We start from the raw sequence: 24,273 nt of genomic DNA, 5'->3' as shown, positions 1-24,273 counted from the left end.
TGTGGTAAATATCATAATCTGAACAAGACAATGAATAAACCACAAAGTAAACACGGAGGAGATGCTTCTATTATTGACAGAGCTTGATGGGGAAACATAAATTTAACTCTATAAACCAAGCTAGTTTGCTAAGAATAAGCACAGAATGAAGACCAATCCCAGGGAAGAAGGGAAACCTGATGCCATCTGAAGTCAAGAAGTGAGGTGGGCCTGGAGTTTTGCTAGGCATGATCAAATTATAAATATTTTCTCCCCACTTTGGATTTTAGGTGCACATAATCAAATTAATTACAATCTTTGTCATGACACCCTGTAATTATGCATAGTAAACAACTTTTATTTATATCCTGGTAGTTATTTTAACAATGTAATTCACACCTAATATCTCAGTGTCCAAAATATACTAGAAATGCTCATTTTATGGCACTTCCCATCCCATCCTCCTGCTTTTCCCATCTGACTCGCATCAGCCTGATATAGATTTTTTCCAGAGTTATCAATAGAATAATCTCCTCTACCTCTACAAGGGCAGAATGAGCAATGCTGGCAAAGAGAGATCAGAAATGATCTGGAGGAAAATGCTTCCTCAAAGAAAGCAGGATTTTCTTCTGACAGATGACTGAAACATGCATGTTTCCTTATTTTATCAGGATACAGGATGTCTTTCTGAACTAAACACATGCCAGTAAATCTTTGAGAAGACCATGAGAAGTGTTTAGAACTTGAAGGGCTATTACTTTTTATTAGTATAAAACTATTCTTATCCAATTGAGCACATGATGGGGATACTGGGCATTTATACAGTTGACATGTGCAAACCCACCTTCTCATTTTGTTTCCCTTACCCTCCAAATGTCATGACTCACGCTGAGAAAATTTGAATATAAAAAAGTAGTCTTTCTGTGAATTAATTCTCCCTTAATTTTGAGTTCTGTGATTTTATTTTCTTACACAATGCAAAGCATCCTTTCAGAAATAGAAATCAAGCCATTTTAGAGTTGACCCCTTCCTTTATCTCCCTGGGGTGTAAGTTAATATCCAATGGCAGGTTCAGGTTTGAAATCTTATTGTGTATCTACAATCTGTTCAAGCCATACTTGGGAATCTGGAAATGGGTTGACTAAGGAGCAACATACCAGGATGTCTGAGTTTTTCTGAGTCTGCAGAGGGGCCAAGTTCCATTCATTGCAAGCCCCGACACTGCAAAGACCATCAAGTTCAGGCAAGAGTGGAAATGTGCTCTCACTGGAGAATAAGCTCCATTGCACAGGGATCTTTGCTGTCTGACTCACGGCTGCATCTGCAGAATCTAGAACAGAAACTAGTGCACAGAAATATTTTTCTTCGGAAAGGCAGAGTCCTGTTGATCAATAACAATCACATGTAGCTTTAGAACACATTCCACTGGCAGTGTCTGTGCTGGGTCATTTCCATTGGTAATTCAGTTTAACCTGCACAGCCTGGGTGTTATACTTATTATCATTGCTATTTTGCTTTTGAGGACAGTTAGGTCCAGAGAGGTGAAATAATTTGCTGTAGGTCATAGAGCTATTACCTACAGAACAAGGATTTAGACCAGGTAGTTTCTACCACCCCATTTCCTCTTAAGCTAGAAAGAAATGCATTGGGGACTTGGCTTCTTGTTTGGGTCATACCATCTGCCAAGTGATGCTGTGCAAATTACAGGTGTTCAGAGTATTAGGATCCTTTTCTTTGAACTGCTAGGTTCCTAAATGATCAAGAAGAACATACCCAGATACACATGCTTTTTTCACAATCTTTAGACTAGGATACAACAATATGTTTAGATGGTTTATGAGGTATCCAAAGGAAATGTACATTGATCTTGATTTCCCCATAGTAGTTTAAGTTTGGAATGACATGCTTTTTTTTTTTTTTAATTATTCTTGTTTTATATAAGGTGCACATAGGCAATGAATTTCTTCTTTACTTGAGATCCATTTCATTAAAAATAGTAAATATATGCCTAGATTAGATGAAATATGACGAGGCTCAGACCATAGCAGAGGTAGATTAGAAGTCATGAACTTGAACAGCTTCCTACCTGCCTTCTTTAATGCCACATGTGCTGTTTGACACATTATTTTTCATATATATATATATATATATATATATATATATATATATGTGATTTCAGAGAAGAAGAGAGAGGGAGAGAGAGATAGAAACATCAATGATGAGAGAGAATCATTGATTGACTGCCTCTTGCACGTCCTGCACTGGGGATTAAGCCTGCAACCCAGGCATGTGCCCTTGACCAGAATCAAACCTGGGACCCTTCAGACCACAGGCCAATCTATCCACTGAGTCAAACTGGCAAGGTTGGCACATTGTGCTTTTTTTTTATTTTTTTATTTTTTATAAACTTGGATTCAGTTTCCTTAGCCCTTGTGAAGCTATTCAAAAAAGAAAGAAGTCTGCCTATGTAATTATTAGATTATAGATAAACCAGCACTGTGTTATATGGAGAGAGGTGAGACTTTGAATCTTAGCTCTGTTACTTACTACCTGTGTATCCTTAGAGGTGACTTGATTTTTGAGCCACTATTTCACCATGTTTACAGTGAAAACAGTAACAGCTCTTGGATAGTTCCACAATAAGGGCTACAATTACCTTCATTAGAAATAAAGCAAGCATCAATCACAAGGTCATAGCAACTCATCCCGGTGAAAATGGACACCTTCAGGCTGAGTTTAATTATCTGAGTATGAGATGTAAAATTTGTTCTGGGTCCATAATGCACAGTTTTATTTTTAAAAGCACATTATAACACTATTCACCAAATACAATTTAAAGTCATTGACAAATGTTAACTCATTTCATCCTCATAACACCCCATTTATTAGGTAGGTTAAGTTTTATTTTATTGTTTAAAGTATTAGAAATAGTAGTATATATGTCCCCTTATTTTCCCCATTTACCTTCCCCTGGCCCCCTCCTTTCTCTCCTCCTGCCCTGCCACATGCCCTCACTGCCCCCCCCCAGTGTCTTGAATCCATTGGTTATGATTATATGAATGCATACTAGTCCTTCGGTTGATCTCTTACCTCACCAACCCCCAGCCTTCCTGCTGTAGTTTGACAGTCTGTTCGATGCTTCTTTGCCTCTCTATCTATTTTTGTTCATCAGTTTATAATGTTCTTTATATTCCACAAATGAGTGAGATCATATGGTATTTTTCTTGTATACATCTTTACATTCATAGGTCATCACAGCTATCTCCTGCTTTCTTCAAAAATCTCCTATTATCGTTTCTGTTTATGGGCTGCATAAATCAAAAGCACACATGTATCATGAAATAACACAGAGTCTTCCAACCAGTTCTACAATCTGTGTGTGCACAGGTGTGTGAATGTATGCTCACACACAAATCTAGATCAAGTGCTGCTTTGACTACATTACTGGTGGGGGGGACAAACAAACAAAAAAAAACAAGAAGCTGAACTTCTTGCTTACTCTGTCTTTTTTTGGTGCCACTTGAAACCTTCCTTAATGGCTTTCTATCTCTCACGTTTAGCCTCAAAAACACTTTACTATTTACTGTTCTCTTATTAACTTTGATATGGAGCTACACTTCTGAAATGTCCATCACCAGAGCACACAAGATGCGATTTTTGGGACAAGACAGCATGTGCATCTGTGTGTGTGTGTGTGTGCATACATGTGTGCATTTGTGTGTTTGTGTGTGTGGGGTGTTTGTGTGTGCATAGGTTCATGATAATTAAATGTTGGAAAGAGGTACCCAATGTCTGTCCTTTGGCAGGAACAAAGGAATTCACAATTAATTGCTAAGCTCCAAAATGTTAAATCATATAGTAGATATTAAGTGAAGTGAAAAATGACAACATTATGAGAATTTCTGTGCATTTGAACTAGCGTTCAACTATCTCAAGATATTCTGTGGCTTTTTTGAAGTTAAACCCATCTTATTTATGTGTTGATGGCAAAATATAACCATGACATTTTTCCAGACATTTTCAAACTGTAATTATAAATAAAATAATTTGCTCACCTACCTCTTCTGTGAATAAAAGAAACCCTGGGTTAACAAGTTGCAACCATCTTGCTTAATGAGACATTTTACAGCTTTAGAACACTAAATTATCCGTTATCCAGCAAGGTTGCATAGAAAGTTGTTCTGGATGGAAGTGCTGCAGAGTGTTGGAGGAAGGGTTTTTTTTCTGTCAAAACAATCTGCAACATATAAATTAATCCATTAGGCAAATATGTTTTGAGCATCTACCATGCACTCAGCTACTAAGGCTTTGTATGTATAACAGGAAGCAAAAAGAAGCATGTGACTTGTCCTTATAGGTCGCACAATCCCAACGAGTTGACAGGAAATGATAAGCATTTATATATAAGTAAACAATAATATTAATGCTTCAAAGGAGAGGTGTATGGAGCTGTACATGGAGCTATGACAAGCTATTAATATTTGGGTGTGCAATGAGGAGAACTTACCCACTGAGGAGGGAAGGCTAGCAGGGTAGCACTGGGATGGAGTTGGATAACTTTGCAATGCCTGTCAAAGGCTTAACACACTCCGCACTCTAAAACTGTATTTTCACACTGAGCCCTTTTCCCTAAGGGAATAATTTGGGGTGTGCTACACATCCTAGCTATACTGGCAAGGCATCGGTTTTAGTACAGAAACATTGGAAACATCTTAAATATTAAAAAATAAGTGGTTAGTTGAATGTATTATGTTATCAAAATTATATCTATCCAATTATTTTAAAGATGATGAAAAAGTGTTTTTATTGTAATAAAAATGTTTAGAGAAAAAAAAGTGGTCATAAAATAAGTACTTAGAATTCCTGCCTTTGCTTTTGTCCCAATCCTATCTTTTCTAGTTACTTGGTCTATCCTATTTGATTTCAAATATGTCAATAATAAGCCACAATAGCAACCGTAATAGCTGCTCATACTAGTTACCATTTAGCACATTGTAGACCAGTGCTAACCACTTTATCTCCATTATCACAATTGACCTTATGTAAATCAGTGAAGTAAGTATTAATACAGTGGTTTCTTTTCACAGCTAAAACTACTAAATATATCAATGCAGCTATGTATTTTCTATGCAACGAAGAATGAATGATTTCATTGCTTACGCCGTTTACCATGAGTTTTCTATTTCCCATTTTATCTAATAGAAATTCCCTCATTTCTTTGCAACAGCGTTCTGCGAAAAGGGCTGCAGATATGGTGGAACGTGCGTGGCGCCTAACAAATGTGTCTGTCCTTCTGGATTCACAGGAAGCAACTGCGAGAAAGGTAACCTTAGCCCTTTTTGGGGAGTGGGGTGGACAGAAAGAGTTCCAGAGAGAAGGGAAACTCTTTCTCTGGGAGTATATAGTATTGTAGGTTGACTTGATGCATTATGTCTCGCTGGAGGATGTAGCTCCCCAAAATGGATACGTTTGATTACTATATAATTGGCATCCTCCCTCTTAAAATAGAGCTTCATTTGTCCTCCCTTCAATGTTTCTAATAGAGCAAGATTAAGTCTTTCTCTGCTGTAGTTTAGAGTGTGCCTTTTTAGTGCTAATGGGAGATAAAGCCTGAAGAACTGACCTGCCCCTATAACCAGCTATTGGGGATAGCATCACACAGGACTATTGGAGTTTCAACAGTCTGCAGTGTCCACAGAATTTAAATTAGAACCACATGCTCCTTGCATTAAAGCACACTAAGTAACTCTGGCAGCAGGTTTAGCGCTGTGCTTGGGATGTGGTTCTAATATTGGTTTATAAGGAACATTATTATTCCTAGTCCTAATAATAGAAGCCAGTTCATTGTTTGTAAGATTTCATGATGTGCATCATTCTAGTTGCAATAAATGCAGTGTTTACACTTGATGCTATTTGGTGAAATCAGCTGTCTTATTAATTGGAAACGTCCTTCCACCTGGGTACAAATTAAATTGACCGTCAATGCCAGTGTGCTACTGTATACATACATATCAGTGCAAGATGGCTTGTCTTGCGAAATTGAATATTTCTGTGTATTTGCCCATATGATATTACTGTATTGTGTTTTTTTTCCTGAGTCTGGAATATCACACTTGACACTTCTTACAGCACAGCATAAAAATATGGAAATGCGATGATGTAGTCATTATGTCTGTTATTTGATGAGAGAGAGGATTGCTTTAATGCCAACTATTGAAGCAAAGCTGTGGTTTCCTTTTCTTCACATAAAAAAGGTTTCTGAAGTTAGATAATACATTTTTAAATGATCCTAGTTATTATACCCCAACTTGTTCTACGTATTACTTTGCACTGCCTATATAAGGCAGCCAATCCTTTCAAAAACAGGTCAAAGTATAACATGTAAATTATTCAACAAGGAAGACAACAAATAGTATGTGCCCTGTTGTTCCCATATTTTATTGTATTATCAATGAAGTGAATGTCATTTATGAAATAAAAATTAATTGGTTTGTTCTTTAAAGAGACACATATTAGAGCCAAGTACTGCCTCTGAGCATCATGAGAATTAACACATGGAGCTGGAGAATTCTTGCCAAAAGCAAAGAAACTTAATGGTAACTTAGAACACATGCCTTCATTTCAATGCATTAGATTTTAATTAGTTTTTCTAAAGTGAAAAAACAAATATATGTAAAGGTTTCTCATTATGTCCTCTAGCACTGCTGGGATCCCCTAAAATGAGTGTATAGGAATTAATGGGGACAGAATGGTGATGATGATAGTGTTGATGATAATGGATACTACTAGTAATGATAGACCATTTATTATGTAATAATTATGTGTTAGGTCTTTTAAATGAATATTTTAATATATTAAGAATAAACAACAAAGATAAATACTATTACTCCTACTTTATAAATAGCAAAATAAAACTTAGTCAAGCGAAGTAACTTTTGCAATGCTACAGTCAGTATTAGAAATGAGAATAAAATTCCACAAAGCCTGCGTTGTAAATCCTTGCCTGTGTTTCTTAAAGTAATACATGAACTTCTTGTTAGAACCCAGATTCCTGGGCAGCAACCTAGACCTGGTCAATCAGGATATCTACACTTTCACCAAGCACCTCTGGTTGCTTGTTATAAATTGGTTATTGTTATATTAGTGTGATATTTAACTGGGGAATCTACTCTGACATTATAATTCTTTTTACATTATAAAGAATTGGGGTAGAACATTGATTTTTAAACTTGGGGGTGAATTGGTGGCAGCCTAGGAAAAATTAATTATCATTTCTTATGGCTTGTTGATTTGACTCTATCTTCTTCTCTGCTCAGGAAGAGGTTGGTTGAATGAATGCTTACATTCTGGTTTATTACCTGAAACAAGAAAAGTTAAAATTAAAGGAGAAAGTCAAGGTCAGAGGAAAAGATAAAACAGAGATAAGCAGGACATGAGTTCTTATGTAAAAGTTAAAGTTGAGATTGCATATTCTTGAATTTTTTACACAGTTGTTTTAAGGTAAAATTGAAATAAAATAACAAGGTCTCTTTGCATGTAATGCTATTTCCCATCAGCAGCAATACCATTCCATTTAATATTGGACAATATTATTTTAAATTAAATTTATTGTGGTGACATTGATTAGTAGAATCATGTAGGTTTCAAGTGAACATTTATGTGATACATGATCTGTATATTGCATTGTGTTCCCACTACCTGAAGTCACATCGTCTTCCATCCCCATATATTTGTCCCCCTTTACCCTGTACTACCCCTTCCTCCTTCTCTTTGGTAACCACCATAGTGTTGTCTGTGTCTATGAGTTTCAGTTTTATATCTCAGATATGAGTGAAATCATATGGTTCTTGGCTTTTTCTGACTGCCTTGTTTCACTTAGCATGATATTCTCAAGGTCCATCTATATTGTCTGTTGCAAATGGCAGTATTTCATCTTCACCAATATTCTAATTGTATGTAATTTTTTGTGGAGAGGATAAAGTACATATATTTCAGTTCATTATGTGCAAGGGATCTAGAAAAATTATAGAACAAATACTGAAAATATATTCCATATATTCTTTGAATTATTTTATCACATAGATCATTGTTTCCCAAACTTTTGACATATGTGTACCCCTTCTATTATTTTTGTAACGCTGAGTACCCCTCATACTCATGAGAACGTAGAATTAGGTGCAGCTAAGCACGGTGCAGTGCATATCCCCACCAAACTCCGTTGCAACGCGTACCCACACCAAACTCTTCCCATACCGCTGGGGGTACACATACCACACGAAACACTGAGTCATAGATCATTAGCAATGAGCATTAAGTAATGCTATTTTCCATATACTAGTGATACTAGATGCTTTGAGACTTAGGGTGCAAAGGAAAAATGCAAGTGCATTGTAACTGTCAATGGCATGATCACACTAAATCTCTGATTTGCTTTGTTTTAATTTGAAGACTAAGTGGTCCCTTTTGAGCCATACAAAATCTGCTTATATTTAGTCTTAAAAATATTTCCCTTGGTTCCCTTAGTTACTGGTTTAATTTATTGTTTGTGATACTTAGCCTTTCAGAATACAAGTGCTGTTAGTTAAATTATTGAAATCATTTGTTAAAGGAAATGCCTATCTGGAGTTAAAAGTTCCACTTGTGTTTGCCATATAATTCAAAGATGAACAACACCATTTATTTTATGGTGATGAGATTTTAGTAAACTTAAACGTTTCATAACCCCATTCAATATAAACAAACATATGTTCCTGAATAACGTACTATGTTGGGTCTTTTTACCCTTTGTTCTCTCTCTGTTCCCTTAGCTTTGATTTTATTTCACATTTAATATCAAGATGCCTAGAGAGAGATGAATCAGATCAATCAGATCAGTAAAGAAAATAGTTTTGCTACTCTTTAGAAAAGGGCTGCTGGCAAAAGCTCTCTTCTTAGGATATCATGTCCACACTGACATACATAGCCAACCATCACACAAAATGAAACAATGCAAAGTCTTCCTAATGTAAAATCAAGTAGCTACACTAAATCCATAAGTATATTACCTGTCATAAAACACCAGAACATCATCCTCTGAAATGTGAATCACATTGTTTTCTACTTGGTATTAAGCAAATTTACAAGCAACAATAAGTAGAAATTAACTGTAAGGTATTAAACTATGTCTAGTTAGGGGTTTCTTAATGCTTAGCAGCATCAATGGGCTCTACCCTCTAGATAGCATTAGTATTCCAAACCCCAGCCATGATGATCAAAAATGTCTCCTATCATTGAAAATTGTCTCCTGGGAGGCAGAACCTATCTGTTGCAATGCCAGGTCTAGATGTAGCATTTTAAACATTTTTAAAAAGTGTGTGTGTGTGTGTGTGTGTGTGTGTGTGTGTGCACAGACATATAATAGGTAAATGTATCTCAGTGCATTTGATAACATACACATTATAAGCACTTTTGGTAAACAAGTATTTTTAAAGCATCCCTTGAACATTCTTAAAGTGCTTATTACTATATTTAGAGAATTCTTAACCATTTAAGAGCCAGGGACTAGCTGGTATCCATATATGCTGTATGGGGGACATTTTCTTATGGGACAAGATAGATGTAGAAGCTGGCCTATTCTATGTCCTCACCCTCTTGTTGTTGGAGTAAACATGGATGTTTCAAACCCACACAAGGACCATGTGACTGTTTACTGAAAGAAGAATAAAATAATTAGAATAATTTTTTCAAAGTATGTAGTAAGATGGTAATTTTATTTGCTATGAAGTACTTTTTTAATATAAGACTTCTCAATTAGTCACTTTTAGTAGGAGTTTCAACTTATAAATCAATATATCATAGTTATTTGTGATGGTATAGATCTGACAAATAGTTTTACTGCATTTTCCTATTTGTGTATTACATGAGTTATAAACTGTGTAAATGCAATTGTATAGACATCAGGTACTTACAACCAGTGCCTTGTGAATCAGACAGTGAGAGTTGGACAAAATTAGTCAAGCTATAAGCTAGACCATAGTGTGGTATTAAAAATAGTTTAAAAACATGCTTAAATTATAAAAAATAATAGACCTGGACTTTTCCCCTCATTCGTTTCCAAAATGGGTTCATTTATTGTAAATATCATTCAATAAATGCACATAACCATTGAACTTCTCACAGTCCCCAAGCCTTTGTAAAGTGTATTAAATATGTGATCAAGAATATTCTGGTAATTTAATAATAGCAACAAGTTTAACAGCATTATTCATTCTCAATATGGCTTCCAGTAGTTATTTTTTCTATTTTGATTACCTAAATTTTCTATTTTTTTTCCTACAGTAAATATAAATTGTTTATAATAAGAAGTGATACTTTTTAAGCTTAAAATTATGAGAACATAAAAGCCATGTAAAGGACTTTGTTTTTAAAAGTTCTTGAGGATCTATTAACTTTTCTTAAAGGGAAATGACTTTTTACAAGTTAATTTATTCTATTCCTTCTTCTGTGCCTCAGGGACTTGCAGATATGTAGACAATGGGTTATTGTTTGCTCTATGCATATTATTAACCCATCAGGTGCAAAGAATGGTCAGAAATAAAGACTTCTATGTTCTTCCAAATTTTAAATATTGCCTGATTTTCAGATAACTCTACTGGCATGCATCTATTTGTAGTTTCTCTGCCCATCCTTGTGTCAGGGGGAAAAAATTAAGAGCCTTTAAGAAGGTAGATAAGCCCTAACTGGTTTGGCTCAGTAGATAGAACATCGGCCTGCAGACTGAAGGGGTCTTAGGTTTGGTTCTGGTAAAGGGCATGTGCCTTGGTTGTGGGCACATTCCCAGTGGGGGTTGTGCAGGAGGCAGCTGATCAATGTCTCTAACTCTATACCTCTCCTTTCCTCTCTGTAAAAATCAATAAAAAATATTAAAAAAGAAGTAGATAATAGCTCCATTCTGTTAATGGAAAATATTCTTCTGCTTTCTCCCCACCCATCACAGCACTGTGGAGAACGCATCTGGGATGAGTGCACATGTGCCTCCTCAACATCTTGGCAGTCTGAATATTTATTTAACTTTTCTCAACAGGATCTCTCTGGTTGTCTGGCACATGTAAATGGCGGCTTCTATTATTAACATTGCTGTTGTTGCTGTTGTGCAACTGGTAGATGCCCAGAAAAGAGTAAGCAGTGCTTTTGTGGCATCATTTAAAAAGAGAAATATGAGGATTTGATGTCTGTCTCAGTTGTTCATCCAGTTAAATCCACCAAAAAGGAATGGACACAGATGCTCTTTTAAAATTTTATCCAAGTTAGATGGATATGGATTTGAGTTTGGAGCTATGTCCTGCATGGGACCTTTGCAGGGATATAGAATGGCAGAGGATATGCATTGTGCTGGAGCTTGAGAGGAGATCCCACTCAGGGACACTAAGAACAATGCATTTTTAGAGCAGTTCAGCATTGAGTTCAGCTGTGGAACTTAGAGGACCTTGTTGAGGACCCCCTTCCTCTCTTCAGTTCTACCCACTCAACTTTCTCCTTGAAGCTGTGATGGAGAAACTGAGCTAAAGACCTAATATACTTACCCATGCTTCCAAAATGGAATTGCCACTTAACTCTCAGGGCTACTTGGGACTATTAAAGCCTGTTCTCTTTTTTCTAATTAATTTTTAAATGTTCCAATTGCAGCTGACATACAATATATTAGTTTCAGATGCACAGTATAGTAATTATATTTTTATGTAATGTGCGAAGTGATCACCTTAATGATCTAGTACCTATCTGATACCATACAATCTTATTAACTACACTCCCTATGCTGTACGTTATATCCCTGTGACTATTTTTGTAAGTGGCAATTTGTACTTTCTAATCCCTTCACCATTTTTAGCTACCCCACCCTGCCTCCATTAATCTGGCAACCATCAAACTTATGAGGACTTGTATAGGTGTTTAGTCAGCCAATCACTAGTGGAAATGGGATTCCAATCTGTGTATGACTGAATCTAAATTTATACACATTCCAATATCAGTTGCCTCTTGATCACATTACCTGTGTGCATGGAAAATTAAATCTAAGATTATGGGGGAGGCCAAATAAATGATGTTCTCCTATGAGTAATGAGCCATGCTTTTCTGCTTGATTATGTACTTTATTTTTATCTTCCTTTCAATATATTTAATGTGCCTAAGGCAGGAAGAGACTGAAAAAGCATAGGGTTTAAGAGCACAATCTTTAAAGTTTAGTTTGAGTTGTTTGAAGTTCTAGTTTAGTTTGAGTTGAAGTTCCACTATTTATTGGAATCTGTGATATGGAATGAGATATATGCAATGTTTCTAAGTTTCAGTTAGCCACTAAAAATGGATATCAGTATTACCTATATCATAACATTGAATGAGATAGTCTAATTAGATCACTTGGTAGAGTGTGTAGCACACAGTAGGTATATAGAGATTATATCTATTGTTGGATCTGTCCTCAACTTACTGGCTGATAAAATTGAAACTCAAATAATATGCTGCCTTAGTAAGTATATCATATTGAGGACAGAGGAGAAAAATTCCACTGAGCCAAACTGGCCATAGCCCTGGCCAGTTTGGCTCAGTGGATGGAGCGTCCGGCCTGTGGACTGAATGGTCTCGGGTTTGATTCTGGTCAAGGGCGTGTACCTTGGTTGCGGGCACATCCCCAGTAGGGGGTGTGCAGAAGGCAGCTGATCATTGTTTCTCTCATAGGTGTTTCTAACTCTCCCTCTCTATAAAAAAAAAATCAATAAAATATATTAAAAGAAGAAGAATAGTATAGAAATGTTATATATTTCCAGTAACTTTGTCAGCATGACTTTCCAGAAAGCAAGGTGAGGAAAGCCAATTTTAAATAGATTTGCTTTCCCTGTCAAACACAGGATATCTATTAGGGTTTACCTTGTCTTGTTAGTAGTGCAGAAAATAATTCCTGAATATTTAGCTGATGAGAAGTTCTCTCTTCCCATCTGGCAGACTCCTACTGTTGACCTGTGAAAGTCAGGAGTTTGGTTCATACCATCATTTTTTAATTTTATACCCTGGGGAATGCAAACATCACTGTAACTTGCAGCACAATGACTAAACAGAAATGAAACCCATGTTTCTTTGAAAATATGAATTAGAGCCTTGAAATTACAAGCTTCCCTAGTAACTGCTATCCAAGAAATCTTTGTATCCAATAATATGTACTGCACTGTTAATCATGTGGAAAAAGACTAATTGAAGCCAGTAGACTGAAGGAGAAGGAATATAACTCTTCCGGTTTGCATCATTCTCTCCTAATAGGATCCATTGATTAGAAAAGGTAGTGCCCTGAAAATGTTCATTTGGGTCTAAAATACGATGAATCAAACATCAAGATATATGCATTCATTTTGCAGTGGTTAATAACATAAGCATCTTCTAGCTTGGTGGGTTTTAAAGCACTCTCTAATTTAAAGATAAGTTGGAGTTACCTATGAGTGACAGCAATTTTACTAGTAACTTAGTAGATTGAGTCCTGAGGGAAAATTCTGGGAGATGATTTCAGTAAAGAATTTTTGCTAAGAAAAACCTTTCTGTATTTCCTTGATGCTTACAAGATAAAGTCCAAATCTCAAGGTGTGATACTGAAGACCTTTGAGATGGGTCTCTGCTTACCTCTCCAGCTTTATCTCTTCCTTTTCCTACACATATATTTCAAATTCCAGCCCAGTATAAAGTACCTCTGTACACTGAAATCCCTCTTCATTTTTCAAATCTCTCAGCTTTTGTTTATAATGTTCATAACAGATTTACGTTGATTACCAATATGTGATATTAATTCAAAATAATCCTATCTAATAAAAAGGCAATATGCTAATTGACCCTCATGCCATCACAAAGATGGCAGCACCCACAGCCAATAAGGAAGGAATATCCTAATTGATTGCCTCACCCTCAAAGATGGCAGTGCCCACAGCCACAAGATGTTGGCGCCTAGTCACCTCAGCCCTGCTGGGGCGGCAGGCATGCAGCAAGGCTGGGCCTGCCCACAGGTGGGCCTGCCCACTCCATGTGCCTGTCTTTGGAGTCCCCCAGTCTTCTCATATTTAGATGATGGGAAATTCTTTCTTCCCATCAAGCTAGCTCCTACTGTTGAACTGTGAAAGTCAGGAGGAGAAGGAAACCCAGGGCCGGCTTGAGGCACAGGCAAGCTTTGAATGGCAGCAGCCCAGCTGATGCCCGAGGTGCAGGCAAACCTCAGATGGTGGCTACCCAGCTGCCCTTGGCTGCGCGCAGCTCAGGTAACCAGGGCTGGCCAAGGCTTGTGCTGCTGGCAGTGGCATCAGTAGATGGGGTGGTCCCTTCCTTGATCACTGGTTTGCCTCCCGCCCCTAAGGGCTCTCGGACTGTGAGATGGGGCAAACTGGGCTGAGGGACACCACCCTCCAGTGCATGATATTTCATGCACCAGGCCTCTAGTTGAAATATTGGTCATTAAGTGTCTTTGTTAATCTAGAATGCTCCTGCTCTTCCCTCTCTCAAATCATTTCCCTTGTAATCTCCCTCATTCCAGTTGATGGTAAAAGCTGTCCTTTCACATTTCTGGATAGAGATCTTGATATTTTTGACTTCTCTTTTCTTTTACATCTCATGCCCAAAACCTTGCTCTACCTTCTAAATACTGTATATCTAGAATTCACACATCTTCAACTGATTTCCAACACTACTCCTCTTGCCCATGACATCCTCATCTGTACTCTAGATTCATGTAAAAACCTAATTCATCTCCCTTTCACTGTTGTGCAGCTATAGACTCTTTACAACAGTCAAAGGGACGTTGTTTAAAAATAAGTTAGACTCAGCTGTTTCTCTGCTTCAAATTCTCTGTGCTCCATATTGTCACTCAGAAAAAGTTAGTCATTGCAATAGTCTGTAAGTCTTTCCAGGCTCTGCCCCCCCTTTTCTATTACTTCTCTACCCTCAACATTCCTTGTGTTCCCCCTTACTTGTATACCTTCCTTCCGAGGAAGGTATGCAATGGTCTTTGTGATTGTCCTATGCCATGATACCCATGTTTCCTTTACAGTTGAGTTTGCTTAGAAATTTCATGAAGATCTCTGAAAGATCTTCACCCTTAACTAAATACATCTTCCCATCCTTGGCACTGTCTCACTGTCTTTAGAGCAATTATTCTCTGACGCAATAATATTTTCTGTATATGGTCTGACTGCCTTACCAGAATATAAGCTCCATGAGGGCAAGGTGTTTTGTGTTATTGCCACTGTATCTCCAGGGCCCAGAGCAGTGGCCCAAAAGTTGAATAAAGAAATAATTTAATAACACTTTCTTTTAGTTTTCAGTTTAGTTTCCAAAGCCATACTATTGTCATCATGATATGTCTTGGGAAGAATGAGCAAATTATTGCTGTCAATCACACACCTTCATTCCTGATATTTTTAGATTCTATGTAGTCAGAGTTATCTTTGGCTTTTCATCCTCCCTCACTTTCCAATTTAATCAATCATCACCGTCTATTTTCTGTATCCTTCTGCCTAATCTAAACCACTGGCAAATGCGTTTTGTTTCATTTATTTATTTATATCACTTTGAAGTGAGATGTTTCCTACCATCCATTAAAATCACAACCCAAAATCTTGCCCCTAATGATAGTACCTCGATTCTCTGCCTTTTTTTCTTTCATCGCACTTATTGCCTTTTAAGACACTGAATATATTACTCATCTATCTTGTTTATTGTCCCCCTTCTCTGAAGGTTGAGTTTTTTGTCCATGTTTGCTGTTATAGCTCCAGCTATAGTGCCTAGAACTTAGTATGTACTCAAGAAATATTTATTGAGTGGATGAATGATTGTCCTCATTTATTGAATAAGTAGAGAATAAGAACTGCACAATAACATGCCCAAGATTACAGGCCTAAGAAGTGCCAAAGTTGTGATTTGAACAGTTCTTTGTATCTCAAAGCTCAGGCTTAAAACACAGTCCTTTGCTGCCTTTCTCAAAAAGGCGAGACGATTAAAAGGGCTTTGACAAGTGTCAGCTGATCTCTTGCATGTTATCTTCTCAGTTGACCTCTGAATTCTGAGTGTGCCATGATTATTCCTCTGTATTTCATTTATACCACACTGATGTTCTGAGAAACTAACTTTCCTTACTATACTTTAGTTAATATGCCCTTTCTTAGAAGGGGACCTTGTAACAATAATATTTCATATAGTACAAATTTTGAACACTTTTTTCTAGGCACTATATCATCACTCTTTGAATCTCTTAACAACTCCACGGGGGATATATAATCATCATCTTCCTTTTACAGATGAGGAAACTGAGGCTAAGAGATTAAAGAACCTGTTCATATTTATAACACTAAGAGGGACAGGTGGGAATTGAATTATTCTCTGGTGGTTTAAAATTTTATGCTTTAATTTTTTTCTTCATTATTGTGTCATGCCACCCCCCCAACCTCCCTCCTACAGGAGTATTCATTTCTCTTGGCCCCGAGTTATTAATATAGAGGTTTAATTTTGAAAATGCCAGAAGGATGCCATTGTAATACCCTTTTGCCCATTGTGCATTCTCACAGGACAATGGGGAACAATATAACTTCACAAGCTGGGTCAGCCACTCACTATGTGGCACTGTCCAAGATATATAACTTTTCAATCTGCAGTTACTTCTCAACATTGTTGTAAGAACTAGAGAAAGTCCAATTAGTACATAGCAGGTGATAATAAATTAGTAGATTGTAAATAAAAACAGCATACAGACTGTCATCTACAGCTTTTCTATTTGAGGACAATGTTATTACTTGTAGCTGATATTTACATTATAATCACAGACTCTTTAAAAGACATTTTCTTTTTAAAGTATCTCAAGAAAGCATCGTGAAGTTAAATTAATTTTCATCTTACAGACAAAGAAACATGTACGTTAAAGTGGCTTGCCTGCGTTTATAGGATCTGTAAGCATTGAGCTGATAATCAAATACATGAGTCTTTCAGTTCTACCTTTCCAATTTTTATACTTGAAATGGAATAAAAGCAACATGAGCCTCTCAGTGGTGATAACACCCCAATAGGGACTAATCTATATATATATATATATATCACCTAAGCGACCTTTATGACCCATCAACTGAACAACCAGTCAACTGAACAACCAGTAGACCAGTCACTATGACATACACTGGCCACCAGCAGGTAGATGCTCAATGCAGGAGCTTCCTCGTGATGGTCAGTGCACTCCCACAACCAACCTCTGGTAGTCTCTCCCCACAGCCTGCCAGCCCTGATCGGCCCAATTACTGGCTAGGCAGAGGGACCCTGACTGTGCATGAATTTGTGCACCAGGCCTCTAAATACACCCCCTACAAGTTAGTGCATGACAGACCACATCCTCATAGAAGTGAAATTTTAGAAATTAGAGAGAAGCCAGATCTCTGAACAGATATTTGCAAGTAAGTATTGTACAAACAATGTGGATGTTTCTGGAAAGATCTGAAGTCTGTTTTGTATATACCTGAAGATATTTTCCTGATTTAAGTTCACTCCCCCTCAAAGAAAACCTATTTTAGTGGCAAGTAAATACATTTTCATGAAGTAAACCATCTTGCTTACCTGTTAGTAGTTAGTAGCTCCCAAGTGCTGGGCATTTGAGAGGAACCTTCTGTTCTCCTGTCTACTAACATATCTATCACTAGTATTTTTGAGGTGGCTATTTGCCAGCCACTATTGTAAGTACTTAAATTAATTATAGGAACAATGTTATTATTATCCTTATTTTATAGGTGAGGAAACTGAGGCTTGAATAGATCTTAGGTTTGAGACTGGAATTTGCTTCCACAACACCATTGGCAGTTTCTGCTGTTTTAAGTTCTTAGCTATTTGTTCTTTGAAGGTATCCCAAAAATTTATTTCTTGAATTTAAATCACCTTCTCTTTCTATCTTCAGTTGTGAAATATTTAGCAGAGTTATTAGCAAGTCAGGCCTTTGATTTGTAAATATCACATTTTGTCTCCTTTTAACTAAGGGGATATCTAGGGCCTTGACTAGATCCTAATAGTGGATGAAATATAATACTAATAGTGGATGAAAAGGTGAAAACAGGAGCTCTGGAAAACAAAACAAAACAGAAAAAAAAGTAAAGGAGCTTTTATTGAAAGGTTGCAGATAGATAGAGAAGCACACAAGACATGGTTCTACCACACAATGAATTTTTATAAACTAAAAGCATCTTTGAATAATATAACATTATCTGTATTCCAAACTCTCCCTCTTCTGTCCTCTTCTAAGACCCCACCAAGCCAAACCACTGTCCTGACTTCTAATACTGTGGCTCAGTTTTGCCTATTTGAGCATCATGCAAATGAAATCAAACCATAAGACCTCCTTTGTGTCTTATTTTTTGTTGTTGTTCAACATTAGATTTGTGAGCTTTATCCTCATTGCTTGTATTTGTCATTTTTAAATTCTCCTTGTGGAATATTATTTCATTTTTTGAATATGACAAAATGTGTTGTTGGACATTGGAGGTTTTTTTTTTTCCTTCCAATTTTGGTTATTTTGGTACAATAAATATTCTTTGGGTGACCATATATAAGCATTTATATTTATATATGAAAGAATTGATTTGCTGGATCTGTGTTGGTTCAGTTTTCATAGATACTGTCAAACAGTTTCCCAAAGTCATATTTATTACATACCCAGAAGTAATAAGAATTATAGTTGCATCATAATTTTATCAGTACTTATGTACTGTCTGTCTTTTTCATTTTAACCATACTGCTGTTGTGATATTCTGTTGTGGTTTTTATTTGCACTTTTCTGATGATAATATAGTTGATCTTACACTATGTGAGTATAATATATTTGATTTAATGCTTTGTGAAGTGCCTAGTTATATTTGGCCCTTTTAAGTATTGAGCCTGTTTGTTCTAATGCATATAGTTTTTAAAGTCAAGTAGTTCTACATGACTAGTTATGAAAAAAAAACCCAGCACTTCCCTGTTCCTATAGTACTCCATTCCTGCTCTCCAGAGTCAGTCATTTACTTCCCACATCAATAATAATAATAATAATAATAATAATAATAATATTGTTATTATTTCTTGATTTTTCCATTTTAATAAATAATCTCCAGGGAAGATAATTATTTAGTTGTGTGTTTGTTTTTTACCTCTCACCCATAGCTCAGTGCACCGGCATAAGCACACATTTACACACATGAACATTTTCTTCTATTTATTTCTTCTGTTTTTCTTAGATCAATATTTGTTGTTTTCCTTATTTCTATGTAAGTGATACTTATAAGTGAGCTATGGAGTTTGCTATCATTACTTCTCTGCAATTACACAAAAGGTTGGTTTCCCTGGCTTTAACTATTTTCTCATTTTGTTATTGTTGCTCAGTTTTTTTTTATTTCAACCCAGATGTTTCTCAAATAATGTGCCCCAATATTTGAAGTGTTTTTATGTTTTATAACTTTAACTTCATAAGGAAAGTTTTTCAAGACCCTTCTGACCTTCTCCATTTTATGCTGGAAGCTCTTTAGATCTACAACACAGCTGTTTTCTTTGGATCTTCTTTCAAACATAATATCTTTTTATCCAATTGCCCATCTCCTGAATACTGCCTATTTCTCTTTTTTTAATTTATTATACCCTACTTTTTATGGAGCAGATACTCTATTAGCTTCTTGAGAAAGTGTAGAAGAAATGTTGTTCAAATGTTGCATGCCTGAAGATGTTTTTAACTCACTTTATATTTAATTGATTGTTTGGATGGGTACAGAATCATAGGCTAACTATGATTATTTTTCAGAATGTCATAGGAATAACACTTTTGTAATATTTTGTAATGTAAATTTTGAGAAATGCAGTGCCGTTTTCTTATTGATCATTTGTATGACACCTACTTTAATTTTTCTGGAGCATTAAGCCTCCCTTTTAAACTGTAGTGTTGTAATATTTGATGATGTAGTACCTATGTGAGGGTCTGTTATTAAACCTCTGTTCTGGACACATTGAAGAACCTTTCAGTGTGGACTTTCCTGCTTTCATTTCTGGAATTAGAAAAAAATCCTTGGATGATCTACAACCCTGCATGTTTGTGTGTTTTGTTTTGTTTTTTAATTTTTATTATTATTTGGGTGTCAGATCTTTAGACTAATCTTTTAGTTGTTTGATTACTTCTCCCTCATTTTTTATTTTCCTTTTTTGTTGTTGTTCATTTTCAGAATATTTAGAGATATTTTATCAATGTTTTCATGCTAAGTTTTGTTATTCATTCCTGATATCCCATTTTATTATTGTTTTCTGAATATTCTGTTTTTACTAGTGGCCCAGTGCTCAAAATTCAGGCATGGGATGGAGGGATCCCTCAGCCCAGCCTGTACCCTCTCCAGTTGGACATCCCTCTCACAATTTGGGTCCTCTGGCTCCTAACCATTCACCTGTCTGCCTGCCTGCCTGATTGCCCCTAACCCCTTGCATGATTGATCACCCCTGAACTCTCTGCCTTCCTGCCTGATTGTCCCTAACTGCCCTCCCCTGCTGGCCTGATCTCACCCAGTCTCTGTCTCACTTTGTTTTTCTCAGCAGTCCTTCAGGCATCCCTCTTTTCCTGTGTCCTGTCCCTCTTCCTCTTTTCCAGTTGGGAGGGGGTGGGTCCAATTGGGGGCTGCTCCACCCTCTGCAGGCCCTCCCTTCCACCCAGGCCTCTTCAGGCCCTGTCTGTTTTGTTTCCTCATTCTGAGAGAGGCTCTGAGAGGGAGCTGAGAGAAAAAGCAGGGGAGAAAAGGCTGTGGGCTGTGTGTGTCTGAGTGTGTGTGAGATTATGAGTGAGTGTGAGTGCCAGCCCCGCCTCCCTAGTCTCTGCTGCCACAAGTCCCCCCACCAGAGCCTTCAGCCTTGGCAACTGGTGGACTCTCCAGTCATTGCGGATGTGACAGACCCAGGGTTTTTACATATTAGGATTATTTCCTGTTCTTATAGGTAGTATTTCTTTTTTTATTTATTTATGTTTTTGTTTATAAAATAGCAAGAATTTTTAAAAGCTTTCTTATTGCTTAATAGTGTTTGTTTTATCTAAGTTGATTTTTTCTGCTACTTTGGTTTTGTCTTTGTTTTTTGGTCAAACATTTAAGTAGCCATGCTCACTGTTTTGATTGGGACCTCAAAAGATTGGTTGAAAACCTAGTTTACCTATGTGGGATGTTGATGTAAATGATTTTAGGTTCATTCTTTTGAGATATTCAGAGTTCTTATAGAGACGATTCTTCTAATCTAATGGAAGGAATTATTTAAATTTGTGGAAGAATTAAACTTGTTTGCTAGCATACTGGGGGAGCCAGTTTGGGGGTGAGGGGGTAGTATAAAGCAAGGGTTTTAAAATTCAGTATGTAAATGTTCACATACCTTTCTTGTTTTTAGTATGGTAACTAGGCAGTCAACTGTCTTTTGGTTTTTAATGGTAGCTTCTGCTGAGAATAAACCTCCAGTGTTTAAAGGCGCAGGATAAAGGCAGGAGTTTGGCTGGGTGGAGAGAGCAGCTTTGAGGAATCTTAACTGCGTCTTTATCTAATTTCCAATTAGTGCTTTTTCTTTCAGCTTCACTATTCCCCACAGTTCCACAGATAGCTGATGCCACCAATTCCTGAGTTCTGTGATGTAAATCAGGTTGCTCCTTGTCTTTCTTCACTGTGAGCTATGAATCATTTTCTTTCATGCCTTCTGAGTGAGTTAACCCTCATATATCTCTTTTCAAGTTTCCAAAATTATGTTGCTCTTGTCTCCTCTCCATGTGCTTTTTCCTTGAGGGCTTGTGATTTTATAATTGCCTTTAATATTATTCTATTAGCATTTGGTGAAGAAAGTAGAGGCAAATGTTGAGTATTTAGTCTAATGTTTTTAACTGGAAGCTATCCCCTCAGTTCAAAAATATCTTCTAACCCATAGATGAAAGGTCACAAGGAACCCGGGTAACATGAAGATGTACATACAGTAATAGTTGTATAACAGACTGTGAAATCAGGTTGTACAAAATGTATTTCTTTTTAAGAAAGATGATTATAAGAAGGGATACAATTTCATTTTGTAATTATCCCATGATAATTACTCTTTATAAAAAGTATTAGAAGATATTTTCGGGGGTGGGGGATAGACATTTCCCCCTTGGAACTAGAGTATCTCCCTAATTTCAAAGCCCAATAAAGCATTACTTAAGATGTAACTATCTGAATTATTCCTTTACATTTGTAGGACATTATGGGAAATTGGGACTATAAACTGACATTCTCCCAAGAATAGTTAAGTCAGTTTAAAGACAAATCAAGAGCTATTTCACATGACTTTCATTTAAAATATAATTTTAAATGATTTAGAAGTGAGCCTTTCAATGGCTTTAGAAATGATCAAGGGAATATAAATAACAGAAAAAGATAAAGGGAAATGTAGTACATAATTGGGGTTGTAGGACCATCTAGATATCACAGAGATGAGCACAGCCTCAGACTTGTTTAACAACTTCATTAATGATCTGGAAGAAGGAGGATTCAACAAGTTAATTAAGTCAACAGATGGTCCTTAGTGGAAGTTACAAATACCAGGGAGAACTGAGAAATAATATAGAAAGACCTAGGGGTCAAGAGCTTTGATAGCTCTGAGCACAGAAGAATAAAATTAAACTTGGATAGGGTAATTACAATTAAATACACTTTGCTCAATGAAAAAAATTGAAGTTAAACTGCAAAAAATTAATGATTAGAATATAGTAAAGCTAAAATAAATTTTGTATCGGATGAGTAAGTTATTTAAACAAGAACAGAGCTTGGTGGCTCTAGAAAAACATTCATTTTAAAATGATGATGCACTTTTAAGTATAATTGTATGCCTAATATTCACAAAACATTTAGTTATAGGCTGGCTTTACAAATACAAGAATTACTCTAATTCTCGAATATACTTACATTCTAATAAGATAAAATGTATATATAATGGATCAATGTGGTTAAGATAAAGAAATGTTGGAAAAAATGATATGACATGGGGAGAACCACTGAGAATGGACACACTATGAAGAAATTGAGTTTAACTTTCAAATGTTAACTGTTTGTGTTAAAGTGATGGAAAGTGGTGGGTAATTTTATATGCTGTCCCTCTAGTATTCATGGTAGGAAACCTCTCAGACCTGGGTATTGGAATAGCTTGTCTGATTTTAGTGGCAATGTCAACAGAATAGAATCCCACCAAGATCTAGGGGCTGGAGAGTAGTCTGGGTTAAGTTATAGTGACAACCATATCATGAATCAGAATCATCTCTATGCAAAGTCACACATAGAAAAAATGTTAAGCACTTATCAAGCACCTCATCTGTGTCATGATTGTTCCAAGCACTTTACATATATTAACTCCTTTAATTCTCACATTCATCCTATAGACTAAGACATTATTCTTATCCCCAATTTGCAATCAAGAAAACTGAAGCCTGAAAAATGTAAGAAAGTCACCTGAGGTTAAATCTTAATATATAAAAATCTAGGATCCATAACGACTGACTAAAGGCTCAACCAAATACCAAAAGTCAGTTCTGCCTTCAGTGCTGGGTTGCTGTGGTGACCTGACTGTGGTGACCTGGGTAGCACAGATGTAGCTACCCAGCACCAACTACCAAGGAGACTGTGGATCAAGCCAGGAGAGAGATTCAGAGAGAGGCAGGGTCTGATCTGCATCTTCTGTGGCAGCTGTTGATCATCTGTTGCCTTTCTCTTTCTCATTGGGATTCACTAGCAGCTGCATCTGTTTCTCTCCAGGCCTCCATAGGTGGCTGCTGATTAGCCCTGCCTCTCTGATCAGGCCTGAAGATAGACCCAGAGACACTGACTGGCATAGAAGCTGGCCAATCAGAACCAAATCTGGGTGGACTGTGAGGATCCAATATATTCCTAGGATGTGGAGCTTTTGACACTGACTGGCATGGAAACTGACCAATCAGAACCAAATTGGCCAAAAGGAGAGTGCAGTTGCGGGTAAGTTCAGGCCAGCAGGGGAGGCCCATTGGGGGCAAGATAAGGCTGGCAGGGGAGGGCAGTTGGGGGTGTGATCAGGCCATCAAGGTAGGGCAGTTGGGGACCGTCAGGCAGGAAGACAGAGGCAGTTAAGGGTGGTCAGATAGGCAGGCAGGTGAGCAGTTATGAGCCAGAGGTCCCAGATTGTGAAAGGGATGTCCAACTGCCAGTTTAGGCCTGATATCACAGGGATTGGGCCTAACCAGGCATTAGACATCCCTCAAGGGGTCCCCAATTGCAGAAGGTGCAG

The 24,273-nt window shown here is 37.0% G+C and overlaps 1 protein-coding gene across 2 annotated transcripts in view; it reads left to right on the top strand.

The window, feature by feature from the left end:
* NELL1 (neural EGFL like 1) overlaps positions 1-24,273 on the top strand; it is a 622,937-nt gene that overhangs the window by 457,600 nt on the left and 141,064 nt on the right. For both annotated transcript variants that reach the window (XM_036427674.2, XM_036427675.2), the window contains exon 15: positions 5,207-5,302. In XM_036427674.2, coding sequence (XP_036283567.1) covers positions 5,207-5,302 — 96 coding nt within the window. The remainder of the gene's footprint in view (positions 1-5,206; positions 5,303-24,273) is intronic.

The sequence above is a fragment of the Pipistrellus kuhlii genome, unplaced genomic scaffold (genome assembly GCF_014108245.1).
Source record: "Pipistrellus kuhlii isolate mPipKuh1 unplaced genomic scaffold, mPipKuh1.p scaffold_m20_p_9, whole genome shotgun sequence".
NCBI classification, from domain to species: Eukaryota; Metazoa; Chordata; class Mammalia; order Chiroptera; family Vespertilionidae; genus Pipistrellus; species Pipistrellus kuhlii.
This window is presented reverse-complemented; position numbering and strand designations above follow the sequence as displayed.